A 24686-nucleotide genomic window follows, 5' to 3' on the forward strand; every position below is an offset into this window, starting at 1 on the left:
ACCAAAACGCAACAGAAAATTGAAAAAAGCCCGAGACAATTAATGTACCAAGAGAAAATAATTTGAATTAATAAAGCTGAGAAAGAGGTATGTTGAACAACTTTTAAGTTATTAGTAAAGTTGTTGAATTTCAGAAGTGACCTGGACGCATTTAAAAGTTACAAGCAGATTATTAGTTTGTTAACAGAAATGTGTTCAGCATATGTTAGGCAAATGCACATTTTACATAGTCTAAAAGGGTTGCAATTATCTACAAACTTCAATTCTGTCTTGAATTTTGACTAATGTACTATTTATTTTCTTTGTCATTTAGCTGTCGATAACACTTGTTTAAGTATAATACTTGTTTAAGGATTGTTTAAGTAGAGTACCCCTCCAAACAGTAAAAAGTACCTTCATAACATTCAAATATTTGACTTATCATTTTCATCTTGATCTTTGCTCATTGATGGCTATTACACTTGTGTTCTCTTTTCACCAATCATGTATAAATATACAAATACTTTGCTGTCCATAACACTTGTTTAAGCATAATACTTGTTTAATGATTGTTTAAGTAGAGTTCCCCTTAATACAGTGAAAAGTACCTTCATAACATTCAAATATTTGACTAAACATTTTTCATTGTGATCTTTGCATATTGATGACCATTATACCTGTGTTTTCTTGTCACCTATCATTTTGAGGGGTCAATGACACAAAAACGTAACTCCATTTTGGCAATTTTGAGAAAAAGTGGTTTATGTGTCACTGAGCACTTGGGCCTTAAAGAGGAGTTAAGTCTATGTTTAACTAGCCTTTCCCAATGGGGTGTTGGGTGGAGTTAAGTGTTTGTGTTTCCTGGGAAGCCCACATTTTTCTGAACATTTTGATATCAAATACTCATTTTGGAAAAAATATGGAGTTACGTCTTTGTGTCACTGAACCCTCGATGTATAAATATACAAATACTTTGCTGTGACCATGATACATGTAACGACCCTCCATACAAACTATTACCTGCGCTGACAGCATAGTACTCATAGCACACATAAAGCACTATGAAATAGACAAATATATATATACAATTTGGGTTATCTAAAACTTCTATAAAGCTAGTACATGATTGTAAGAACTGATGATAATATAAATATATAGATACTACCTACTTGTGAGTACTGAGCTATTTTTTGTATACATTGATTCTATCAGGTATTGTTCATACTATTTGATATATAATAACTTGTCCAACTACCCTTATATATATATATATATACCACTATGCTATCAAGTACATTATGCAAGTTTTCTACAACTTCTTTTATAGTATACAGTACATCAAATTACATGATCAATATCTACATGAATGATTTATAGTGCATTTACATTTGTAGTTATATATTACATGCATATAGACTGAAAGCCACAAAGTTTTGAAATGGGCAAATTTTCTTGCTTTCACAATAAGTACATTTTAAGGTTCACTAAAATATTCAGTGGTGTAGCCATAGAGGTATGTACCCCCCCCCATCACATAGCATAAAAAGACCCCCCCCCCCAAAAAAAAAAAAAAAAAAAAAAAAAAACAACAACAAAACCCCCCCCCCCCCCAAACAAAACAACAACAAAAAAAAAAAAAAAGTAAAAGTGAAGGGAGAGGGGAACAACATAAAAAGAAGACTATAAGACCCCTTCCCCTCACCTAGTCCAGAATCTGGACCGTGTTATTTTATGTTGCAACCGCGATCTCTCCCATCCCTTACCTGCTGCAAGCCATAGATGGCGTGATCCCCGAATCCATACACATTGGTGGTATGCCCAGGCTAAACATTTTTTTACGGGCAAGGAAATTTGGGGATCACGTCATCTTCTGCATCTTCATTGAATCGGCCAGGGTAGGGTCTCACGAAACCGTCGTAAGTACAAGTTCACAGACATGATCACATCCTATTGAAACACGTGTTAAACTTAATACACGCATTTCAATGGGATGTCGTTGGACTTGTACATGTGACAGTTCCGTGAGACGCTGCCCAGATTCTGGACTACCCCACACACTGCTCATACCTTGGTGACCTTGAAAATTTGCATTTAGATTACATACTAGCAGCATTTGAAAGAATTGAAGACTGTCATGACACTTCGTTACATACACACAATTCAAAATATGTGCTTCAAGTTTTTGAAACAAAATATCCATTATGTAACAGTTCTCAGCAATATCATCAGCCTGTATTTTGGACACTTGTTAGTATATTCCGAAAAGTATTCTTCTAAAGATTGCATTATTATAAAGGATGAAATTTGCTCTATTTCACACATTTTCATGGTAGAAAAAAAAGAAAAAAGAAAACGAACATAGAATATCCAATGCGATGTCCCATTATTGTACAAGTACATACAGATAAAATATCTCAATAATTTTGTAATATAGTAGTCACGCCTAAGTAAAATCTTGTAATGTAATAATGGAAAGACATCTAAATGAAATACAATATCAGTTCATAAACACATATAAGTACCTGGAATTTGTCACTTATTGCATATATCATATATATATATATATATATATATCGAATATTGTATACAATACGATTATGAGATGTATTAAAAATGAATATTAATGGCAGTATGTACAATGTGAGTCACTATGCTCAACAGATAAGAAACCAGGTTTGGCATACAAATAAAAGGTGCATTTTTATGTATAAAATAATGAGATTTATGTACAATGATCAATAAAAAAAGAAGAACAAAAATTGGCAATATGTAAGTATATAAAAGGGAGTTAAAAGGCTTCAACTTATTGCTCACCAACAAAAAATCATGATTAAAGACACATCTCCGCATTTCCTGATGAGATATTTACATCTCAAATTCACATTATGAGATAAGGACCTTTGACCCAAGCAAGAAACCATCATACATGTAGGTCTTAGTTCACTAGCTGACATCCCATGCATTGAAACCCATGTTCTGAAATCAGTGTAAATTTGGATTGGATATCCGCATATTATGACTTGGGAATGATTTATTGCAATAGGCCATTTTTTTCGTAATGTATTCAAATTCAATGCATAAATCTTTACTATAAAGTGCCTCATTTCAAGTCATTTCATTCACTTGTAACAAATAATTGTATTTCAATAGTCAGTATTTACACATTGCATACATTAATTGTTGCTAGGTAGGGCAAACATTATGGCTTGTCCTACCTAACAACACAGAATGTATGAAATCCGCATTCTGCCTAATTAACTACAATAATTTGTAACAGATGAATGACATAATTTGTAACTACAGTATGCACTTAATAAAGATTTGTGCATTTCATTTATTATATTACGAAAAATGGCCTATTTGAGTGACTCTCCTTCCAAATTATTGTGTGTTCAACCCTTTACCAGCTTAGGTAAACTAATGCAACAAACAGTACATTGCCACTGTCAACCTTTGTCACACATACAGTGTTTACATTGTATGTATTACATACTCCAAACAAGGTGGCAGGCTAATGTTTTGATCCATAGCAAATAAAGAGTTTTAAAAAAAAAAATCTTTGAAATGTTCGAGAATACTCAGATCATGTAATAAGTACTGTACTGCATTTTAGTCCAAATCAGAAATGCAAAAAGCTATAAATGTAAATGTCAATCCCATTAGCAATATTCATTATCTAGGCAGTTATCACGAAGCATGTCCAATAATTGCTTCATCTTTATGCATAATGTGTACTAAATGACTATATAATCAAATACACTTAGACGATAATTGCTGCAAATGCTGCACTTTAGGTCTAAATCTACACTAAATCTGAACATCATCTGACGAAACCGTCATAAGTACAAGTTAGCCGAAATCCCATTGACAAGCATATTCATTTTAAAGAGGTTGCTGCATGGCTAGACTACGTGTCTTTCCCTTGGCCTAACTCGGGGCCAATCGGGTATAATATGACTACGGATGACGCGACCGCAGCATTCACTTGCGCGCAAAATACGCGAAACCAGTTAATCAAGTCCATTCATTTAAGTGCAGTTGTCCAAAAGAGACGTAGATGGTGTCAACGAGTATTTCCCATGCTACAGCCCCTTTAATTCAAGCGTTTCAATGTGATATCGGTGAACTTATATGACGGTTTTGTGAAACATAACCTAGGGCCATGTCTTATAAAGAGTTGCGATTAGCAAGTCCTCCCATCAATTGCAACTTTGTAGTCACCTTTCTCTTATGAAAATAGTTGCGATTGATATGTAGTGGTGTTTATTTTACCTGACTGCATAAATGCTTGTAAGTAAGCAACCAGACGGCCGACAGCTGTTGGTGCTCTCCGAGAGACCTGGTAAAGAGGATTAATGCCTTACCAAAGGGCACGAGCGCATCGCCATGGTGTCAAACCCGGGTCGCCGGATTACGAGACCACTGCTATACCGACTGAGCTATCCCGCCTCCTCAACTCTTTATAAGACGGGGCCTTGATGCACTATTGTAATATGTGACACCATGTTAACTGAATGCTACGATAAAACTCTGCCTGAATACTTCAACGCAGTGAAATTCAGTAAGTACATGCATATCTCTCTTCAAATAAATCAATATTGCTTATATTTTTTGCACATGATCTGGCAGTTTGATCTTAAGCAGTGAAAACTATAATGACCACAATATGAAATTATGAGGCAAACATATATCATACTAAAATCAGCCTCACACATTCACACAAATGGAAGAACAATAATATAACTTCAACTGATAGGATTAAATAAAACCTTTTAAAGTTTGATATTTTGATAGAAATCAACATCTTTACTTCTGACATAATTTGTATGTTTTTATGCAGAAAAGAGTACCCTGTTTGTGTGGAGGTGAGATACTAGAAAATATGATAAGTATCTGTAACATGTTGGTCTCTATGTTATCAATATGTCATATATCACAAATTGCAAAGCTGTAGTGGCCTTCATCATACACGTATATCCTTTTTTCCGATTAGAAACACCAGTTAGAAATATTGTTTTGGTTTACCAATCTATTCATTATGCAAAAGCATTTTTTTATATCAAGAATTACCATTGATTTACAACAGAAAATCATTTCTTGATATCAAGAAATAGGAATAAATGTTAAAACGGCTCGTCATAAATACGCAGCAATACGCAAGTCAAATACACAAAGGTGTGACTGACGCATAAGGGACCATAATTAGGAAGATTTCACATATTCAAATTGTACATCAAATGGTACTGCTTATATTGGACCGTTAAATTGAGCACTAAGCATTCCTACACGATTAGACGGCAGAAAATGTAATAAACGTTGATTAAATTGAGATCTTAATATCAAAGCTCCCAAACCTGTGTGATCTTGGCGTCCCTGACTTTTGAGAGTGGTGCACTCTGGGAATGTGACGGAGGGCTGGGAAGAGGGCGCTCTGGGAGCGGTCTATCACTCAGAGGATCCGCGATCATCTTGACAGGAGAGCCTATCTCCGACGGCGAGAGGTAACCCTGCTCATCCAGCTCCGGTCCTTCCGAAGACTCGCCAGGGGACTGGGAACCCAACGCAAGGGGGTTGGTGATCATACCAGTAGAGTTTGATTGCTCGTTCAACATAGACTGAACAGACATGGCAGATCCTGCCGACACTGTTCGCTGTCTCTTTCCCGCTGCCCCTCCTTTCTCCTTTGCCTGTTTGATCTTCGCATCGACGGCACCATCGAGCGGTAGATCGCTCAGCTGACCTTGTGATCTTCTGGAGTAGGACTTTGTCTTGTCCGTTGTAGAGATGCCTTTGACGTCTATTTTGGCAAAACTTGGCAAAACTTTGGGTTTTCCTGGACTCTCCCCGCCACCTTCCTCATCCTGGCTCCGACTCTTCTGCCTCATCATCTTCAGTCCCAAACCAAACTTCCTGCGTACCCCTGTCACAGGGGACTGTTTGATGTCTGCACCTTTCTTTGGCGAGATGAAATGTTGTGCGACCTCAGGAGTTGAAGAGGGTTGCTCCGACAGCAGGTTTGGATTCGATTTAGATTTCTTCATCTTCTTTGGACGCCCTAGACTATTAGTTACCTTTGTATTGTCCATGTCTTCGAGTGCCACTGATCTTCGCTCAGGAGATTTTGGGGTTACGGAAAGGTCCACAAGGGATTTTGCTTTTTTCATCTTGACTCGCTCTAGTGTCCTGGCTTTGAATGATTTCCGTTTCTCCTTTGGTTCCGCTTCTGGAGCTGGAACCGATGCTACAACCTGTGCGTACATCACGCCCGGTTCAACGATGGCCGAGTGTGCCACATTGGCAGATTCTTGTGTGACTATCCTTGCAGTATTGGGTTGAAAACTGTCTGTCTGTGATCGAACAAGATTAGAGTCTACATATCCCTCTGAAAACGTGCTTTGCCGCATGACATGATTTTGTACATTGATTTCTTCTGCCGATGTATTACTGACAGATTCATATTCCGTTTGTTGGGCACCCTGCGCAGGAGTGGGTGGGAAGATATTGTTCACGTCTTCGTAGGCATACCTACCCTTCTTGGGGGACACAACGTATGGGTTCTCTTCAGTTGGTGGAACTTCATCGCGAGGTAGAGATGGTAACTGTCTTTCGTTCATCCAGTTTGGCATGTTTGCAGGTGAGAAAGAAAAGGCGAGGTCCAGAGACCCAAGGTTTGGTGATCTGTCGATGTAAGAGTCTGTGATCGATGTTGGGCTACGAAGGTTACCGAGGGAGAAAGAGCGCGACAGGGAACCCTCCGGACCGACACCCTCGTAATCCACTCCTTGATAATGGTGCTCCCTCTCTCCAGAGGAGCCCTTGCTTCCTGTGAACTCCCCTTCAAAGTAGGTGTGTACCAGAGGGCTTGGAGGATCTGATCCATCCCCTCCTGCAGCACCTCGAGTCGACTCCACCATGTGATACTCGTGATCCTGTATCGTCAACTCCGTCATCGCCCTTTGCATCGGGGAATTCACAAACCCTCCATTGGACATCCCTCTCGCCCTTGGACTGGGACTGATGAGGGGGGTGTTCTCATAGCTCTGTGTGAGCGTGTTACGGTACGACTGGGGTGTGAAATCCATTAACTGGTAACTCGATCTGTCACTGGCCGCGGTGCTATTCGTCAGAGTTCGGGGAATGGGTACATCCCAGGTCATCCGGTCCTTGCTGTCACGACCCAACCCTTGTCTGGTGAGTGTGTTGACTGATGCAGAACCCATCTCGGTGTACGGCAGGTTCTCATCCTCCACTGATCTTCCTCCCATGTCTGCATACGGGAGGTTGTATTCTGGTTCCATGGCAAGAGACGAGGATGCGCTGGGAGGGCGGGATGTCTTCGGGGGTAAGGACGGGGTACGAGATGGTACCGGTGGCGCCGCCTGAGTTCTCTTCACTTTGTCACTCTTGGTCCTGTCAAGTCTTTTGTTGGAACCTAAAAAGTTTGAAGCAATACAAAAATAAAGGCTTTATGAATCTCTCTTTGAACAGATACAGATCTTCGAGCAGAGTAAAAAGAATTACATTCCAAACACATCTGCTTTATTTTACCAATTTATTAATCAATTTTTATGACCTATTTCAAACCAGGCCAATGGTAATGTAGGATTGTATTTGGGTTCAATTAGCATTATTGCTGGCACAACAACAACTTTATTGACTCTTTTCATCTTGCAGTCATCAGGGAAAACTGCAAGAGTTAACAGATGACCCAATATCCAAAATGATGTCTCTATTCATTGCAATTTTTAAACATTTTTTTTAATGGTACCAATCATCTCTTCAAATTACCTCACCCGTTACTAAATTCATAATTCAGTGTTTAGATTTTCATGTAGTTTTAATATAGATTCACATTTTCTTGATGAAATTGGCACTAATCTACATGAATTCTACAATATTCCTATTCATACTATGAAAATGTTAAATCCATATAAATGTAATATACAAATAATGTATATAAATTGTATCTGTGACTATTAGCACTGCTGTAGGTTACCAGTAATTGCTGGAAGTACTTCTGGGGGTACAAACACCACCAGAAGAAGCCAGTAGAAACTGGTGAAACTTCACAAAGCAATTTTGAGTACTTCCAGTAATCGATTTTAAAAATTTGCTAATAATTTCAATATTAGTGGATGAATTATAAATCTTCATGAAACTGTATCTGCAACAGGATAGAAGTTTGAGGCTCACCATCTCTTGATCGGTCCAGCCGATCATAGTTCTTGGGTCGTCCAGGGACAGGGACGGCCTGGCTGTGCTGGGTGTGGTTAGGGGAGATCGGTCGACCTTCATGGAGAAACATTTGATGTAATGTAATAGTTATTTGATATTTTAACTTATGTAACATATTTATGTATTCGTTACTGCTATTTTATTATGTATACTTGATTTAAATTTTATATTGTACCCAAGACAGGTGTCTGTCTTCAGACTGTTTGTTCTTGGTTTTCGATGTGATTTGATTTCAATAAATCCTAAATATATATATATATATATATATATATATATTATATGATATACTGAAGTAATTATGTAGGGCATCTGGGAGAATGATGGCACTTGAAAGAAAAAAATAATCTGAAAGGCACTGAATGAAACAAGAGTCAAAGGGTGGTATTCTCAAAAGTGGACTAACTTTAGTCCATGGTTTAATCCTCCGACTAAGTACGGAATGCTAAGTTTCCATATGAATATGTTTTTGAATAATTGATCTGTCACTAAATTAAAATAAATTGTAATAGCATAATTAATAAACAACAATATAAATATGAAATAATTATGTTATAATGGTAATTTAGAGATCAAATTATTCAAAAATATATTCATATGGACACTTGGCATTCCATACTTAGTCAGAGGATTAAACCATGGACTAAAGTTAGTCCGCTTTCGAGGATACCACCTAACATCATTACTGGCTTTAACTGATTCTAAAAAGACACATAGTGGAATAGAAATAATTATCTAAGTGAACATGAATATTGTCATGCAAGAGCCAAAGTCCAACAAACTACATTATGTATTGCAGTTTGCAAGGAGAGTGGGCCAAGTGGTATTCAGAGCGAAAGAGAGAGGGGGGGGGGGGGGGGGGGGTGAGGGTGAGAGAAAAAGAGAGAAAGGAAGAGACAGAGAGAGAGAGAGAGAGAAAGAAAGAGAGAGAGAGAAAGAGAAGATATAGATTGAGAGAGAGAGAGAGAGAGAGCTAGAGAAGCAGATAGACAGAAATAGAGAAGGAGAGAGAGAGAGAAAGAGAGGGAGAGAGAGAAAAAGAGAGAGAGAGAGAGAGAGAGAGAGAGAGAGGGGGGGGGGGTAGAGAACAAAGCTTATAATCTCCATATATTCAATAAACATCGATCAGATAACATTCATTTGAACTTTCATTTTTTTTCTAAAGCAGCCAATTCAGCTCTTCAATTAAATATACCAACCACACAATGATCAGGGCCATCCAAAAGATATGGACCATTTGGGAACAAAGGAAATCCGATGGCTTCTGTTGGTGTTATCAAAAGGGGTGGCAAACTTTGATCGTCAACCCAACCAATAAAATGACTAAATGTTTTGATTCCAGATGACCCATAACCTCCAATACTGCATATGTACAATTTCAATTGTCAAGTCCCACAATTATAAACATAGCTTCTTTACATATATAGGTGATTTCATTGAAAACAATGAATGTTAGTTTCTATTTCTGTGGGAGAGATAGAGATCTACTGCAACCAGGAAAGATATCAGGAAGTCTTAGGTAGTCTTTCCTGAGCATTGAGGGATGTTCTCAGCCTAGCTGTTTGATAAGATCTGACTACCATTAAAAGAATTGTGTAAACGACTTCCAAAGGTAGTCTTTCCTGAGCATTGAGGGATGTTCTCAGCATAGCTGTTTGATAAGATCTGACTACCATTAAAAGAATTGTGTAAACGACTTCCAAAGAGTTGGCTAAAGGCATCGTTGAACAATGTTAAATCTGAGATGCACAGCCCTACGTGTTATCAGTGTCTGTGTAATATTGAAGCCCTGAAAAATTTGCGCTTTAAAATGATCAAGAAGTGCCTCAAAAAAGTAAAAATCTTTGAGTGACCGGTTTTTACCAAACTCGTTTTTTCTCAATAGACTGTAGTATTATAAAAACCATTAGGAAAACGCAAAATTTAATTTCGATTTTCAATCATAAATATCTTGATAATCAGACAGGTGATTGGCTTGTAAATTCATGGGGTTCCTGACTGACCTAAAGGTTTATAATTACCATTGCAGCATGAGCTAAATCCAGGATTTTGTTTCGGAATCTGAGACAAAATTACCCAATCCCTTTAAATTGTATTTGTCCCTACCTGACCACGTTTTCCTTGACTCATCCAATAAAAAATAATTATACATATGTAGTTTAGTTTAGTGGTGGTTGTTTAACCTGACTGCTAAGAAAGCGCTTGTTCTGTTAATAAGCAACCAGAGGACTGACGGCTTTAGGTCCTCTCCGAGGAACCGGGTAATGAGGAATAATGCCTTATCAAAGGGCACTTGGTATCAAACGCGGGTTGATGGATTACGAGACCACTGCTCTACCAACTGAGCTATCGCGCCTTTGTAGATATAGTTCTATTTAAGAGGGTCAGGGGAGGGGAGAGGAGGGAGGTGCTCTCTCTGTCTCTGTCTCTCTGTCTCTGTCTCTCTCTCTCTGTCTCCCTTTTATCTTCCAAGCCTCTCCTCAGCAGGAGGACAAGTATCTGCCAGTCATAACCTCTCATATTATTGGATTCTTATGTCAGCACGGGGGTGTTTCATAAAGCTCTGGTAAAGTTACGAATGACTTTACAAATGATTTGAATATGAAGAGCCAAATGGGATGCTCAAAGTTTTTCCTGACATTTTAACAAAGTGTGACTGTATTTCCCATAATCTCACTTAAATTGTAGCCAAAAATACACTTTGCATTAAAATGTTTTATTAATAATGATGAGGTTAACCTACATCTGCATATTTCAACTTTAGCTTAGGCAATTAAAATGATTTGAGAATCCCATTTAGCTCTTCATATTCAAGTCATTCGTAAAGTCATGCGTAACTTTACGCACAGCTTTATGAAACACCTCCCATAGCAGAGTGTGAAAGGATATTGGCCTAGGAAATGAGGAAGGGAGAGGAGCAAGGGGAGGGGGGGGGGGGGGGGGGTAGTTTGTGGTGGGGGCAGAGGAGGTGGTCACATGATAATCTCTTACCTTCTGAGCCCCTCCGCGGAAGGAGACCAAAGGTTGCTAATCTCAGCCTCTCATAGTCTTGGTTAACTACTTCGGCTGATGCAGGACCTGACTGGTTCTCCGGCTGTAAGAAAACGCAGATATAGACGTTAATGTTACATTTACATTAATATAAATAATAATAATATGTCTTGTTTACCCAGGGTAGCTTCATCAGTATAAATACTGTTCCTTCAGAGGGCCCTCCAAGCATATTATTACCCCGGCTTTAGACAAGCTAACATGAAAAGGCACTCAAGCATTCAAGGGATTTCCTCCTACCAGAAACCCATTTACTTCACCTGGGTGGAGTGTGGAAAATGTAGATTATTGTCTTGCCAAAAGACATTAGTGCCGCGGTGGGACTCTATTTAGATGACAATAGAAATTCAATCTAACTCAATGTAAATGAATCATATCTTGACATCACACTTAATTAAACATGGTGATACAAATAATTAATTGACAAATAATAAATAGTTATCGTACTGAAAATGCTCAGTGAATATTTCAATTTCTAAAATAAACAATCATAACAGCAAATCTCAAATAGATTAAAGAGAAGGTTGAGTTCTGGGAAGAGGTGAAAAATAATTTGTGAATATTACTCATTCTTATTATGCAAGTATGGAAAAACATCAGTTAAGACATCTTCCCTGAAAAGCATGGCTCTTCAAATGCCTTCATATTCGAAATATGCATGTAACATCGTAAAAATCGGGGGGGGGGGGGGGGGGGGCGGCTTTTTACGCCACATGTTCGTGTAGTCCCATATACATCTTTCTGTGCAAGTGTTTGTAATTTTACCAAGACTTGGCCAAATTTCTTATCATTTTGATGATTCTAGAACCTTGCAATACACACAAATTCTTATGTGCTAGATGATCAACCTTTTCTGGTCGGTTCCACACCGTTTCTTTCACAATGCAATCGCATGACCAGAACTCAACTTCATCTTTAACCTGTTATTTGCTACCTTTCAACTACACATACAAAAAAAAATATATATATCGAACAATATGCTTTGATATAAATCACTGAAAAGAAGGTGATAATTTTGCACCTGGGCTGTTGCTCTTTTTGGTTTAATTTTAAAAAAGGCCAAAACCATAGGAAGTTGCTATAAAATGCAAGAATAACTTCATAAATGAACATCCCTCTAAAAATTATAAGGTAGTCTACATGTGTATGTGCACCTAGTTCAGGGATATATTTTTGAGTTAGATAAAAGTATCTGGACTTGATTATGTCTCATATTGACATGGATAAATCATGAGAAGAAGTTGTAAAGAAGTGCCAGGAAGAGGCGACTTTGACAAATTTGCATTTTCCCAAAGCCCTATCCCTGAATGGAACAGCCTACCATCATCAGTAGTACAGGGGGCGTTTCACAAAACTTGTCATCAGTGACAAATGACAGTTTGTGTTATAAGCTACTGAAATCCTTGCTTCTGATTGGTTATCAGCAGATTTGTCACTGGTTTGATCATTTGTCATTGAAAAAAGGCTTTGTGAAACGCCCCCCAGGACAATCCCTAGCACTTCCAGAGACTACTCCTGGGGAATGTTTCACAAAGACTAAGATCAACTTTAAGTTGGACTTAACTATGGCAGACCTTTCATGCCACTATTTCTCTCATCATTTACTGGCATTGGTTTCTCAAGGGACGTTCCAATTGTGGTGACAAATCTACAGAATTTACATTTTTTAATAGTTCGTTATTGAAGTAAACTAGATGGAACTTCGACTGCGCGCAGTCGAAAATGATGCCTCCGTCATAGAGCAATTTTACAAACCAAAACAGAAGAAATTTTTCAAATTCAAGTTCAATTGTAATCCATTAAGAGGTTCTCAGAATATCGTGATTACAAGCAATTTCTCATATACATATATGACCCTTTGATCTTTGACCTGATGACCCTAAAATCTACTCAGTTCATTGGCTCTGCAAGATGTCCTGAGTTAAATAGTAATCCATCTGTCAGTTCTAATGAGAATGCGTTCACAAGTTATTTTTGGATACATAATGAGCCCTTGACCTTTGACCTCATGACCCATGAATCTACTCAGTTCATTGGCTCTGCAAGATACATACATGATCGAAATTTGGCAGGAATCCATCAATCTGTTCTAATGAGAATGCGATCACAAGCTATTTTTGCATACATAATGAGCCCTGTGACCTTTGACCTTTGACCTCGTGACCCCAAAATCTATTCAGTTCATCGGCTCTGCAAGATACATACATGACCAAAGTTTGGCAGGAATCCATCGATCGGTTCTTGAGATAATGCGATCACGAGCTCTTTTTGCATACCTAATGAGCCCTGTGACCTGTGACCTTTGACCTTGTGACCCCAAAATCTAATCAGTTCATCGGCTCTGCAAGATACATACAAGACCAAAGTTTGGCAGGAATCCATCAATCGGTTCTTCAGATAACGCGATCACGAGCTGTTTTTGCATACATAATGAGCCCTGTGACCTTTGACCTTTGACCTCGTGACCCCAAAATCTAATCAGTTCATCGGCTCTGCAAGTAACATACATGACCAAAGTTTGGCAGGAATCCATCAATCGGTTCTTCAGATAACGCGATCACGAGAACGGGACGTACGGACGGACGGACGTACGGACGTACGGACGTACGGACGTACGGACGGACGGACGGACAACCCGAAAACATAATGCCTCCGGCTACTTCGTAACGGAGGCATAAAAATATTTTCTTAAGATCATAAGTGAGAGACCAATAATGAGAGCAACGGCCTGCCATAGTCAAGTCCATCTTAAAGTCAATCTTAGTCTTTGTGAAACACACCCCTGGGGCATATTTCAGTAAATTGCTTTAATCTTCCTCACACATCTTGCAATGTTTATTTCATCATAGGAATAGGCTGCAAAGCCTTTGGAAGATTTGGAAGATAAAGAAGAAATGAACAAGTTACCTGACTACTAAGGTCTTCTGTTGTATAGGCATCCAGGAGGTCGTATATCTCACCGTCCTGACCTAGCACTGTGGCAAAGACATAGTCAGCCGCCCCCATTGGTGAGTTTCGTCCAGCCTTGAAGGAGAAGCGGCCGGTCTCAGAGCTCTCAAACTCGCGGATGCACTTCAGCGGCCACTGGGCCACCAGGGACCTGGTACGCTGTTATCGAAGAATGTGAAAGTGAGAGTAATAGTTGAGTTGAAAAATGTGGATAATATTACATTTGAAGAGTGAGAGAGAGGGAGAGGGAGAGGGAGAAAGAGCAAGAGAGAGACAGAGAGAGGGAGAGACAGAGACGGAGAGAGCAAGACAGAGAGACAGAGAGAGAGAGAGAGGAAGAGAGTGAGAGAGAGAGAGAGAGAGTGAGAGAGAGACAGCGAGAGAGACAGCGAGAGAGAGAGAGACAGAGAGAGAGAGAAAGACAGAGCGAGAGAGAGAGACAGAGTGACAGAGAGAGCGAGAGAGAGAAAGAGAGATAGAGAGAGCGAGAGAGAGGGCGAGAGGGAGGGAGAGGGAGAGAGACCTACCTTGAGAGCGAGTGTGAGACCCCACTTTGAGAGATGAAGCAGGCACTGGGAAGCCCTCGCGCCAATCCGTCTCATCGACTCAGAATCATCGGGAGATACTTCAAAACACCTTCCTGTAAAGGGGAGGGGGAAGTATTATTAAGAAGGGCATCAGGGATAAGAAGGCTGTATTGTGAGGTGTGTTTCATTTAGCATTAAAAATATGAAAAGTGGTCATTAACAAAATCTACTCACACCGTGAAGCCCTGGCACTACTATTTCTCACTGATTCTGAATCATAAGGAGATACTTCACAACATCTTTCTGTGAAGGACTGAGGTTAATTAAACCCAATGTCCTGTCAGATCTTCTTTCAAATTTTACAACATTACATGTATATTGTGAACATTTTTTTGTTACCTTGTAACAGTATCTCTCATTAAAGCCTGTATCAACTCCATAAAGATAACATGCCTACAAATACTGTTCTCTTCAGTTAGCAGTCTTCATGTGGGTTTAATGGCATTGGTTTATGAGGTATTTCTTGTTCTGCTGCCATGGCATTCAATATTGATAAGAAGAAAAACCATTCAAAAACCAAAATAAACTTTGAATTTTTCAAAGTTTGCATCTTTTCTATTGCTAAACAGGGCATTGTGACGACCTGGCCCCAAGTGGTCTGCCATTGCATAGCTGTCAACATTTGGAATTTTCAATTAGTAACATTTAAGTAAAACTGAATATCATGTGCTCAAAGCGCACATCTATGTCAGACCATTTAACCTCAATCCCAAAAGTTGTAATTTACTGACAAAATTGTATGAAGAAAAAAAAAACCGGATCAATGCCGGAAATTGTGTGCATGGATCATCGGTTGAATATGCATGATTTCATCACGACTGGTGTGTTTGAGGAACCAATGTACATCCCCAAATTGCCAATGTGAAATGGTTGTAGGATACTTTACAGGACAGAATGGGCATTTAGCCGTTGAAAATGGCACACACACGCACAAAATATTGAAATTTGTAATAATAGAAGGCCTATATCGAGGGTGGGAAATTCGTAACAATTACGATTTTTTCGTAACAGTTGGCAGCTATCCCATAAGTTCATTAGATATTATTTGTACATACCTGGGAAATCTGTTCTTAGATTGGCCTGTATCTGCAGGTAGAAGACCCAGAGATCCATGACGGTCTGGCTGTCCGCTAAGAACCGCCATGTTGACCTGGAAGTCCTGACCTCAAAGATGTGCTGCTTGCCCGTCGGGTCGTACTTCTTATCTACCCTGTACCACGGCGATAACCTGAGGCTTGCTGGGAGGGTATAAGGGGGAGGGAGAGAGAGAAATTAAAATTGAAAGAGATTGATTGACTATGTTTGTATTAAAGGCATCGTTTAAAGATATAGACCAGTTCTGGTCATGCAATTGCTTTGTGAAAGAAACGTTGTGGAACCGATCAGAAAAGGTTGATCATCTACAGTGTAGCATATAAGTATTGGTGTGTACTGCAAGGTTCTGGAATTATCAAACTGATAAGAAATTTGGCCCAATCTTGGTTAAATTACAAGCACTGTACAAAGAAAGATGTATATGGGACTGTGTGATATCTTTCCAGGCCTGATAGATATGATAATTTACCAAATATATCAATTAGTAGGCGGGTTCCCGGCAAACTTTGTATCATCACGTATTGGTCAAAACATATTCTTTCACATGATCGGTGGTAATAAGAGCTCCATTACATTTTTTGAGAGTGGGCAGTTTCCAAAACTGGTCTACCGGTATACCTTTAACAATGTTAAATCTGAGATGCATGGCCCTAGGTGTTATCAGTGTCTGTGATATGGTGTAATATTGAAGCCCTAAAAAAAAATTGCGCTTCAAAATGATCATGAAGTGCCTCAAAAAGTAAAAATCTTTGAGTGACCGGTTTTACGATACCGGTACTCATTTTCCCCCAATAGACTGTAGTGTTGTAAAAATCGTTAGGAAAACGGTTTTTGAAATTTCAGACAGGCGATCAGCTTTTAAAAGTCTTGGGATTCCTGACTGACCAAAAGGTTTATAACTATCATTGCAGCATGAGCTAAATCCAGGGTTTTGTTTCAGAATCTATGGCAAAGGTACCTAATCCCTTTAAAGCAATGGTAGTTTATCATTTCAGTTCTTTCAGTAGCCATGTTGGGATTGGATCAAGTAAACAGGAAAATAAATAGTAAACAAAACCAGCTTTAGACCTCCAAAGTATTACTTAGACAAATGAGAATGAGAGTGATTTTCATTTTCTAAGGATGGGATTAAGTCAACAGAATAGTAATAATAAACAAAACCAGCATTACACCTCCAATGTATTACTTTATAGACAAATGAACATGAGAGCGATTTTCAGTAGCCATGTTGGGATGGGATCAAGTAAACAGGATAATAATAATAAACAAAACCAGTACTAGACCTATTACTTTATAGACAAAAGTCAAATGAAAGTAAGATTGATTTTCTTTCGTTAAGGATGTGTTATCTTCGAACTCAAAGATAAGCTCCAATGTCAAGAACAATTATTTCCTTTCCTGATAATCTTTATCACATGACATGGCACAAATATACTACATGATCTCAAGTCGTTCATTTCAATTTCATATTAAAATTAGAAAAGAGGTGGTTCAATCTACACATACATATCATAGATTGGTCATTTATAGACTGACTGACAAAATAAACCTATTACAAGATATATTTGTGCAGCTGTTTTCAGGGCAATTATACACTTATGTTAAGAATTTTCTTTGGTAAAGAAATTTCTTATCGTGCACATTTTTTCTCTAAATTTAATTTTACTAAGACTGGCATGGCATCCCGGACCCCCCCCCCCCCTCCCACTCATGGGCATGGCATGTGTCAATGAACATATAATTTGTTTCTAAGTATAAATCTTAACTGCCTTATTATTATTTCTTTTATTGAAGTTCAATATTGTAAACTAACATGTTTATTACATCTGAATACACTTTTCTTATTCACTTTTAACTTGTAAGTACATAAACAAGTACCCACTACTGGTATGTATAATTATTGTGTACCTTTTTTCCAATATCCACCTTCATTTCTCTAAGTCTTAACCCGCCTGTAAGATATACAGGTACAAATGGATTTTTTTTTTGGTGCATATCAATAAATAATACAAGAAATTAATATTGGTGCATTATCGAACCAATAAATGCATTGTAGCTGCTATATATACAATGTATATTTGCGCATACATAAAAACATGAACATGTTTAAACATGTCTTGTGTCACAAATGATATTCAAAGACACCATACCTCGAGGTTTATTAAAGTTGCATGCCACATCCTTGTCAAAGACGGCCAACACAGCAACATCCTGATTATCTTCTGTTTCTTTAAGTAAGACAACGTAACGTTTCTTCCAACTCGACGACGAGCGATTCAGGAAATTCTTCTTCTTGGCATTTGACTCTGGTTCAGTAGATTTCTTCAGCCAGCCCTGCAATGAAATCAGAATGGTAGAACAGATACTTTTAAATTATGACATTTTGTAAAGTCTCAATACAAATTGCTATTGTTGGATCTGGGGGTGTTCCACAAAGTTCCCAAGTAGATCTTAACCGTAAGTTGGACTTGAATATTATGGAGAGCCATTTGTAGCCTTAAAATAAAATATATTCAAAAGCAAAAATTCAAGTATTTTAGACTCTTCATAAATTCCACATCAAGAACATGAAATCTCCTTGATAGAGACAATAAGAACGATTTGAATCAAAATGTTATGCCTTTAAAAATAACTTTTACAAAATATTTTCAAAGATGCCAACGGCTTTCCATAATTATTAAGTCCAACTTTGAGATAAGTTCAACTTGGGATCTTTGTGAAACACCCCCAGATACATCATGGCAATGAGTAAAGTCTCAATATAAATAGCTATTGTTGGATCTGTTCTTACGTTGCTATCCCTATTGGGCTGTTGATTGTAAATTATGTTTGAGAATTTTAGTTGCTGGTTTTTCATCCATGAAACAGAAGTAGTATGCAATATGAACTTTGTTCCCAAAAGAAGACATGTTATTGTTATGCCTAATAGAATCAAAACTTACATGTAGTTAAACTCAAGTCAATTCTTTTGACAAATTAGGTGGCAAAGAGGTGGAAGAGAGAAAAGGAGAGAGAGAGAGAGAGAGAGAGAAGGATAAATATAAAGATAGATAGATTGATGGATAGATAGATAGATGGATAGATAGATAGGTAGATAGATAGATGTAGGTAGAGAGAGAGAAGAGAGAAAGAGAAAGAGAAAGAGAAAGAGAAAGAGAAAGAGAAAGAGAGAAGAGAGAAGAGAGAGAGAGAGAGAGAGAGAGAGAGAGAGAGAGAGAGAGAGAGAGAGAGAGAGAGAGAGAGAGAGAGATTCATACAGTATACATCATGTATACTGTAGTAACTGCTTCTAGGTGAACAGTACAGTATATTAAAGATAACAACTTGAAAAGCTTGAGAAGCCCCATGCATGCTGAGCTCCTATTGACATTGCTACAGTTCAACAAATACTCTCAAAGAAAGAGGAATACCCTGATGAAAGGCATTTCTATTCCAATGCTCATGGTGACAAGAAATGTTGGAGAGACACAAAAGTGACAATACCAAGGATTTATTCTTGAAGAAAATATTTCACCAAACAATAGCAGTCACACATGTATAAAGGACTTGTTCTACGCACGCAAAATTAAAACTTGCTAGCATTTCTATTCCAATGCTCACGGTGACAAGAAATGTCGGAGAGACACAGAAATGACAATAGCAAGGATTTATTCTTGAAGAACATATTTCACCAAATAATAGCTGATACAAGTCACACATGTATGAAGGACTTGCTCTACGCATGCAAAATGAAAAACTTGCCATTTAAGAATGACTCTAAACTCTTCATTTGCTGTACAATTTCAAACTTCCATCAAGTTATCAGACTGAAGTTATGAGATCAGGCAAACAAAAACAGATTAGGCTAATAGAACTCCATGACCAACCTGTTTTATATGCCTGTTGTACACTGTGGACCAATTACAAATATATTTTACTATGTACAATGCAATCCCATGTACAGGTGTACTTTATTTATTTTGTTGGAAATGAAAATAAATGAAATGAAATGAAATGAAATGAAATAACATATATATGGGAAAAATGTTATGAAAAGTGAGAATCTTTCTTCTAAGTTCGCAACTTCACCCAAACCTTTACAACTGCAGTTAAATTTGTACAAAAAAGTTATTTACCTTAAAGTAAAAGCAATTTGGATAGCATTTGCATGGTTCAAATCCACCCTTCTGACGTGGCGCCATAATCCTTCACAAACATATAAATAAACTTTAATGTCACAACTTTGATTTTTGATAAAATCCACTTATAATCCTCTGCCCAAGCTCGTGGGAGGCTGGTATTGGTTCGATGGGAGCTCTTTGCGGACTGCGGGTTTAACATGTGTTTCACACTTACACCACACCTGATAGTAATTAGCCTAAAGATAGCAGTTTTGTTCACTTGTTTACTGCCTTTTATTCATTTTGGTACAAATTCTCAATCAAGGTTAATTCCGAAATTATCTGGAAGTTGACCATCGGAACTGTGTTAGTGGGACGTCAGTTTGTGATCACTTTCCTGCCTTTCCTGTTTATTGGAAGCACCGACAGTACAGGTCATGTAGTGAGTCAGTGGACCCATTCACACACAGTGAAAAAAAAAAAGTTTTTTTACCCCTGTTCACACATAGGATAAATAAAATGTTTTTCTATTTCTTCTTCTTCTTCCTCATTAAGTGCTACTTCATACAACAAAGATTACGCACTGCAGTGATTTGAGGTGTGCAGGTGGACCACTACACCGGGGTTTCTCCCCTTATACGAATAGTGATGTGAGTTCTTAACGTGCAAAGGTGGTAACTCTCCTCTACACAGGGCCTCCATTTAACGTCCTATCCGAGGGACGGGTAGCCTCGTTGGTAACAGAGTGCTCCACTGACTTTTGTTGTCACACACAGCCGATGGCTTTAGATCTTGGGTACATGTATTCACTAAATAATATGCTATCTACAGTAAGTGCAATTTGAATCATGATCAGAATTGCAATTTAACTAATCAGAATTTGTGTTCACACACAAACGAGTGAGATTACAAACGCTCTTTATACGCTCATCTTTTTATTCTCATTATGTGTTCCATATGTGAACTGCCCTTGTGTAGAATCTGTGGATGGATGCATTGTTTCTAATAACCTTGAGTTAATTACCGGTATTCAACAGATTCAGGATGGATATGGACGTGCATACAGTCACACTGCCAAACAAAACTTCTATCTCTACCCCCTTAAATATGAAAGCACAGGGAAACCAATCCTTCATAGCATCAGATCCTGCTCTGTGGAATTCTCTATGCTAATACAATTTTCTCTGAAACTTTTAAATGGAGCCGGAGCCCGGAAGACCTATCTTTTTTTGCAGAAGTGTTATCTTTTCTTTGCATGTTTGTGCTAAACCAATTTTATAATGTAAATCACAAACAAAAATGTAACATTGCCTCAAATGAAGTTGGTTGAATAGTGATAATAAAATATTTAACTTTATAGTTTAAATTGTATCTACCTGTATGCACACAATAAAGAAATTTTTACGTTTGTGCTTTACATTATAATATTGGTTTAACACAAACATAATTAAATTGTCATAATTAAAGTGATATACAATTTCAACATTATTATTATCACTATTAAACAAACTCCAAATTGCCTGATCACTTTAAAGGCACACTTTCCTACTTGTAGCTACTTGCTCCCTCTATATAGAAAACTTCCCAAATAGGTGCCTGTTGGTCCCCCATGATCCTCTTTTTCTTATGTTAAATGAGAGCTGAGTTAATGAGATAGCCACCTGTCACAGTGACCTCGATGGCTCACTGGGTGGTCTAATCCCTTCTTGCTGAAGTAGTAAAGCCTCCCTTTAATAGTCCATTAGAGGCAATGTTAAACTTTTTGTTCAGTTTACGTATTGTCCGTCCAAGGTCGTTCTCATTGGTTTAAAGAAAGTTATGGGTGTTAAATTTCATTGCAGAGAGGGTATTGTTTCATTTTGTTTTTTGTTTTAAGTTCATGGAAAATTCATGTAAACATTAGAGTTACAGAAAAAGTACTGGGTACATGAAAAATGATTGAATCAGTAAACCTAAAACAGAAGAGCTAAGGTGAAGAAGATCATTTAATGAGCATGTACATTGTACATGTATGTACCCATATGATACTCTCCATTGTTATATTTCTGGTGGTTAGTGGGTACAGTATAATTGTTTAATACCATCAAAATGTAATTACAACCTCCAACCTCCTCTCAAGATCCAATCACTAAATAATTAATTAATCATTGTACGTTTCTGACCTACATTTAATTTCTGCATTAATCCACCCTTTTCCATTCAAATATCATAATATAATGTTGCTAGTTAAAAAATAGTGCAAGGAAATGAAGGAAAACAAATTAACATCTTACCCAAACCAATCAGAGGCAGACACTGACATGGGCAATCTTTTCAGATCAACCAAGTCAGAAAGGTACAAGAAATTCAAGTAATTAAAACACGACACAAATTACACACTTCATTAATTACCAAAAAGAGCAGAACTAAATGTACATGTAAGGTACATGAAGCTGAAGTTCTAGTCTGCTAAGACCATCTTCTTCCTCCAAAAAGCGTATATATCCGGTATCATTGGAAGACCAATTTCAAAATAAATATTTCACAAAAAGTTGACAAGTTTTATCTTTAAGTTTGAAGGTATATCATGACAAAATTTAAACTGTACATAAATTTAAAGAGCAAGGAATGTATGCAAGTCCAGACATGTAATGCATCCCTCGAATACATGCAATGAAACAACTGCAATGTGCCAACTTCTGAGATGACTGTGCGACATGAATATCACTAAGCTTTGCCCACAAATTGAAGACATTTTTGCACATTTCTTGTCATGATTTAATAAGTAACTTCTTGTTTAAAATCAATGTGACATTCAAATAAGTAAGCTACAAAATCAAGATTAGCATACAGATCATATGGCATAGCTTTTGGAACCTTTTTGTAAAACAATGTTGTGGAGAGTACCACTATCAAACGTTTCAAATCTGGGCTTGAGAAATGGTGGAAAGATGCCCTGGCAGATAAAGACTGAATAATCCTGGATCAAGTGAGTTACAAGTGAGTTTATACAGGCATACATGTAGAAACTGAGTTAAAATTATGCATTTCTGACATTTTTCAGTCTGAATTTTTTCCACAAGTTTTGCCTAATTAGCTTATACTGTAGTGTCACTGAATTTATACTAATCGCTACTGTTGTAAAATCTGCATCAAATTGACAGAGGGCCATATTAAAGTTTGTCATGTTAATTCCATGTCAATTCAATATCATCCGGAACACGTTGAAGGTATGAGCAAAGCTCTGTCACTCCGGTAAAAGATTGCCACATTTTTATCAAATTCATGACCAATTTCAAAGTGTGTTGGATGAGTAGAAAGACGACTCCGCCAGCAAATGCTGCAGGGTGTTTGCAAGGTTCGATGTTTACGGGAATGTGCGAGTAGTATTCACATTTGTGTTTTTGTTTACATGGCTCTCCACACAGGCAAATGCATGCAAAGTTGAAAGTATAAAGCTTGGTGATATCAAATTATCGATATCATAAATCACCAAGCCTGTAAGAATAGACCTGACCCCTCATGAAAACGTTTTTCTCTTTTTTTCAACTAAACTGATTGCAACCAACAATTGCATTTTCCAATGGCATTACAACAAAATTAGAGTCAAGTTAGATCTAACGCAACTTGGAATTAGAGATAGAATAATTAGAATTTTAAATCTCTGAGACTAGAGTCTGACTCTAGATGAGCAAATGATGAGTTAATAATATTTAAATCTAGACCTAGTTTACAGTAGATCAGACTTGATTATCATGAGTAGATCCTAGTATGAATATAAATTATTTAATTAATTTCACTCACATTTCAAAACAGACAGGCAAATGTACTTAAATACATGCATATGTCCAACAGTCCAAGTTTATAAATAGTTCAAACCAAAAATACTTTATAAACACAACACACTTTGACTCATTTCCGGGCTTTGTTTTCTTCTGCATGACCACGTCCACGCAGCGCAGCTCAGGTCCCATATCACACCGTACACGCAGCCCTACACTCTCCGCGAAGTCTCATGCAGCGACAGCCTCAAATAACTAGCAGCTCCTCCCACGCAAACGGACATACATTTAACGCTCAATTTCACAGATCCTCTTCATATCTAGCATACATAATGAAAATTATCCGTAGAAAATATATCATATTTACATAAAACAGATAGCTTAAAACATATTGATAGGTTATTCAGAATATAAAATCAAGTGAAAATCACCTTGTAAATCACCTCCGGCTGGGCTGACGCCATTGTTTATGTTTAGCATGCTGAGCATAGCCAATTTGATTTGCTTGATTAATATTATGGTATCTTTGAAGTAGACACGTATATGCGTTTATTCTACCTTACTTATCGAGCCCTCTTTCAGAAAGAATATTAATAGAGTTGCTTTCAAACACAACTCAACAAAATGTAACATATATCTTGATTTTCATACAATCAGGATATTTGGGACTTGCATTTAAGTTTTAGAGTTCATGAAAATTATATCAACACCATATGATTATGGATGAGGAGAAACAATGAGAGAGTAAGGACCCCGCCCCCCCCCCTCCCCCGAAAAGAAGGAACTAATTAAGGGAGAGGGTATACTATACAGAAATTTGGAAAATCAAAATATTCATGAGATGGCAATAATTATGGAGGCAGACGTACATCTTCTGGAATTTCAAACATATACATTTTCCTCACTTCCAAATGAGAATTTAAATTCTCAAT

The 24686-nt window shown here is 37.7% G+C and overlaps 1 protein-coding gene across 1 annotated transcript; it reads right to left on the minus strand.

The window, feature by feature from the left end:
• Positions 1–4300: 4300 nt before the first annotated feature.
• On the minus strand, positions 4301–24271 carry LOC592161. The gene is made up of 8 exons (XM_795595.5): positions 24186–24271; positions 18044–18227; positions 15854–16036; positions 14739–14851; positions 14170–14370; positions 11203–11305; positions 8173–8268; positions 4301–7411 (listed from the first exon to the last, which is right to left on the minus strand). Exons 1-8 carry the CDS (start codon positions 24216–24218, stop codon positions 5319–5321), a joined length of 3006 nt encoding a protein of 1001 aa, XP_800688.4. The 5' UTR covers positions 24219–24271; the 3' UTR covers positions 4301–5318.
• Positions 24272–24686: the final 415 nt, after the last annotated feature.

Source organism: Strongylocentrotus purpuratus, unplaced genomic scaffold, assembly GCF_000002235.5.
Source record: "Strongylocentrotus purpuratus isolate Spur 01 unplaced genomic scaffold, Spur_5.0 spur5_scaffold_4, whole genome shotgun sequence".
Taxonomy (NCBI): domain Eukaryota; kingdom Metazoa; phylum Echinodermata; class Echinoidea; order Camarodonta; family Strongylocentrotidae; genus Strongylocentrotus; species Strongylocentrotus purpuratus.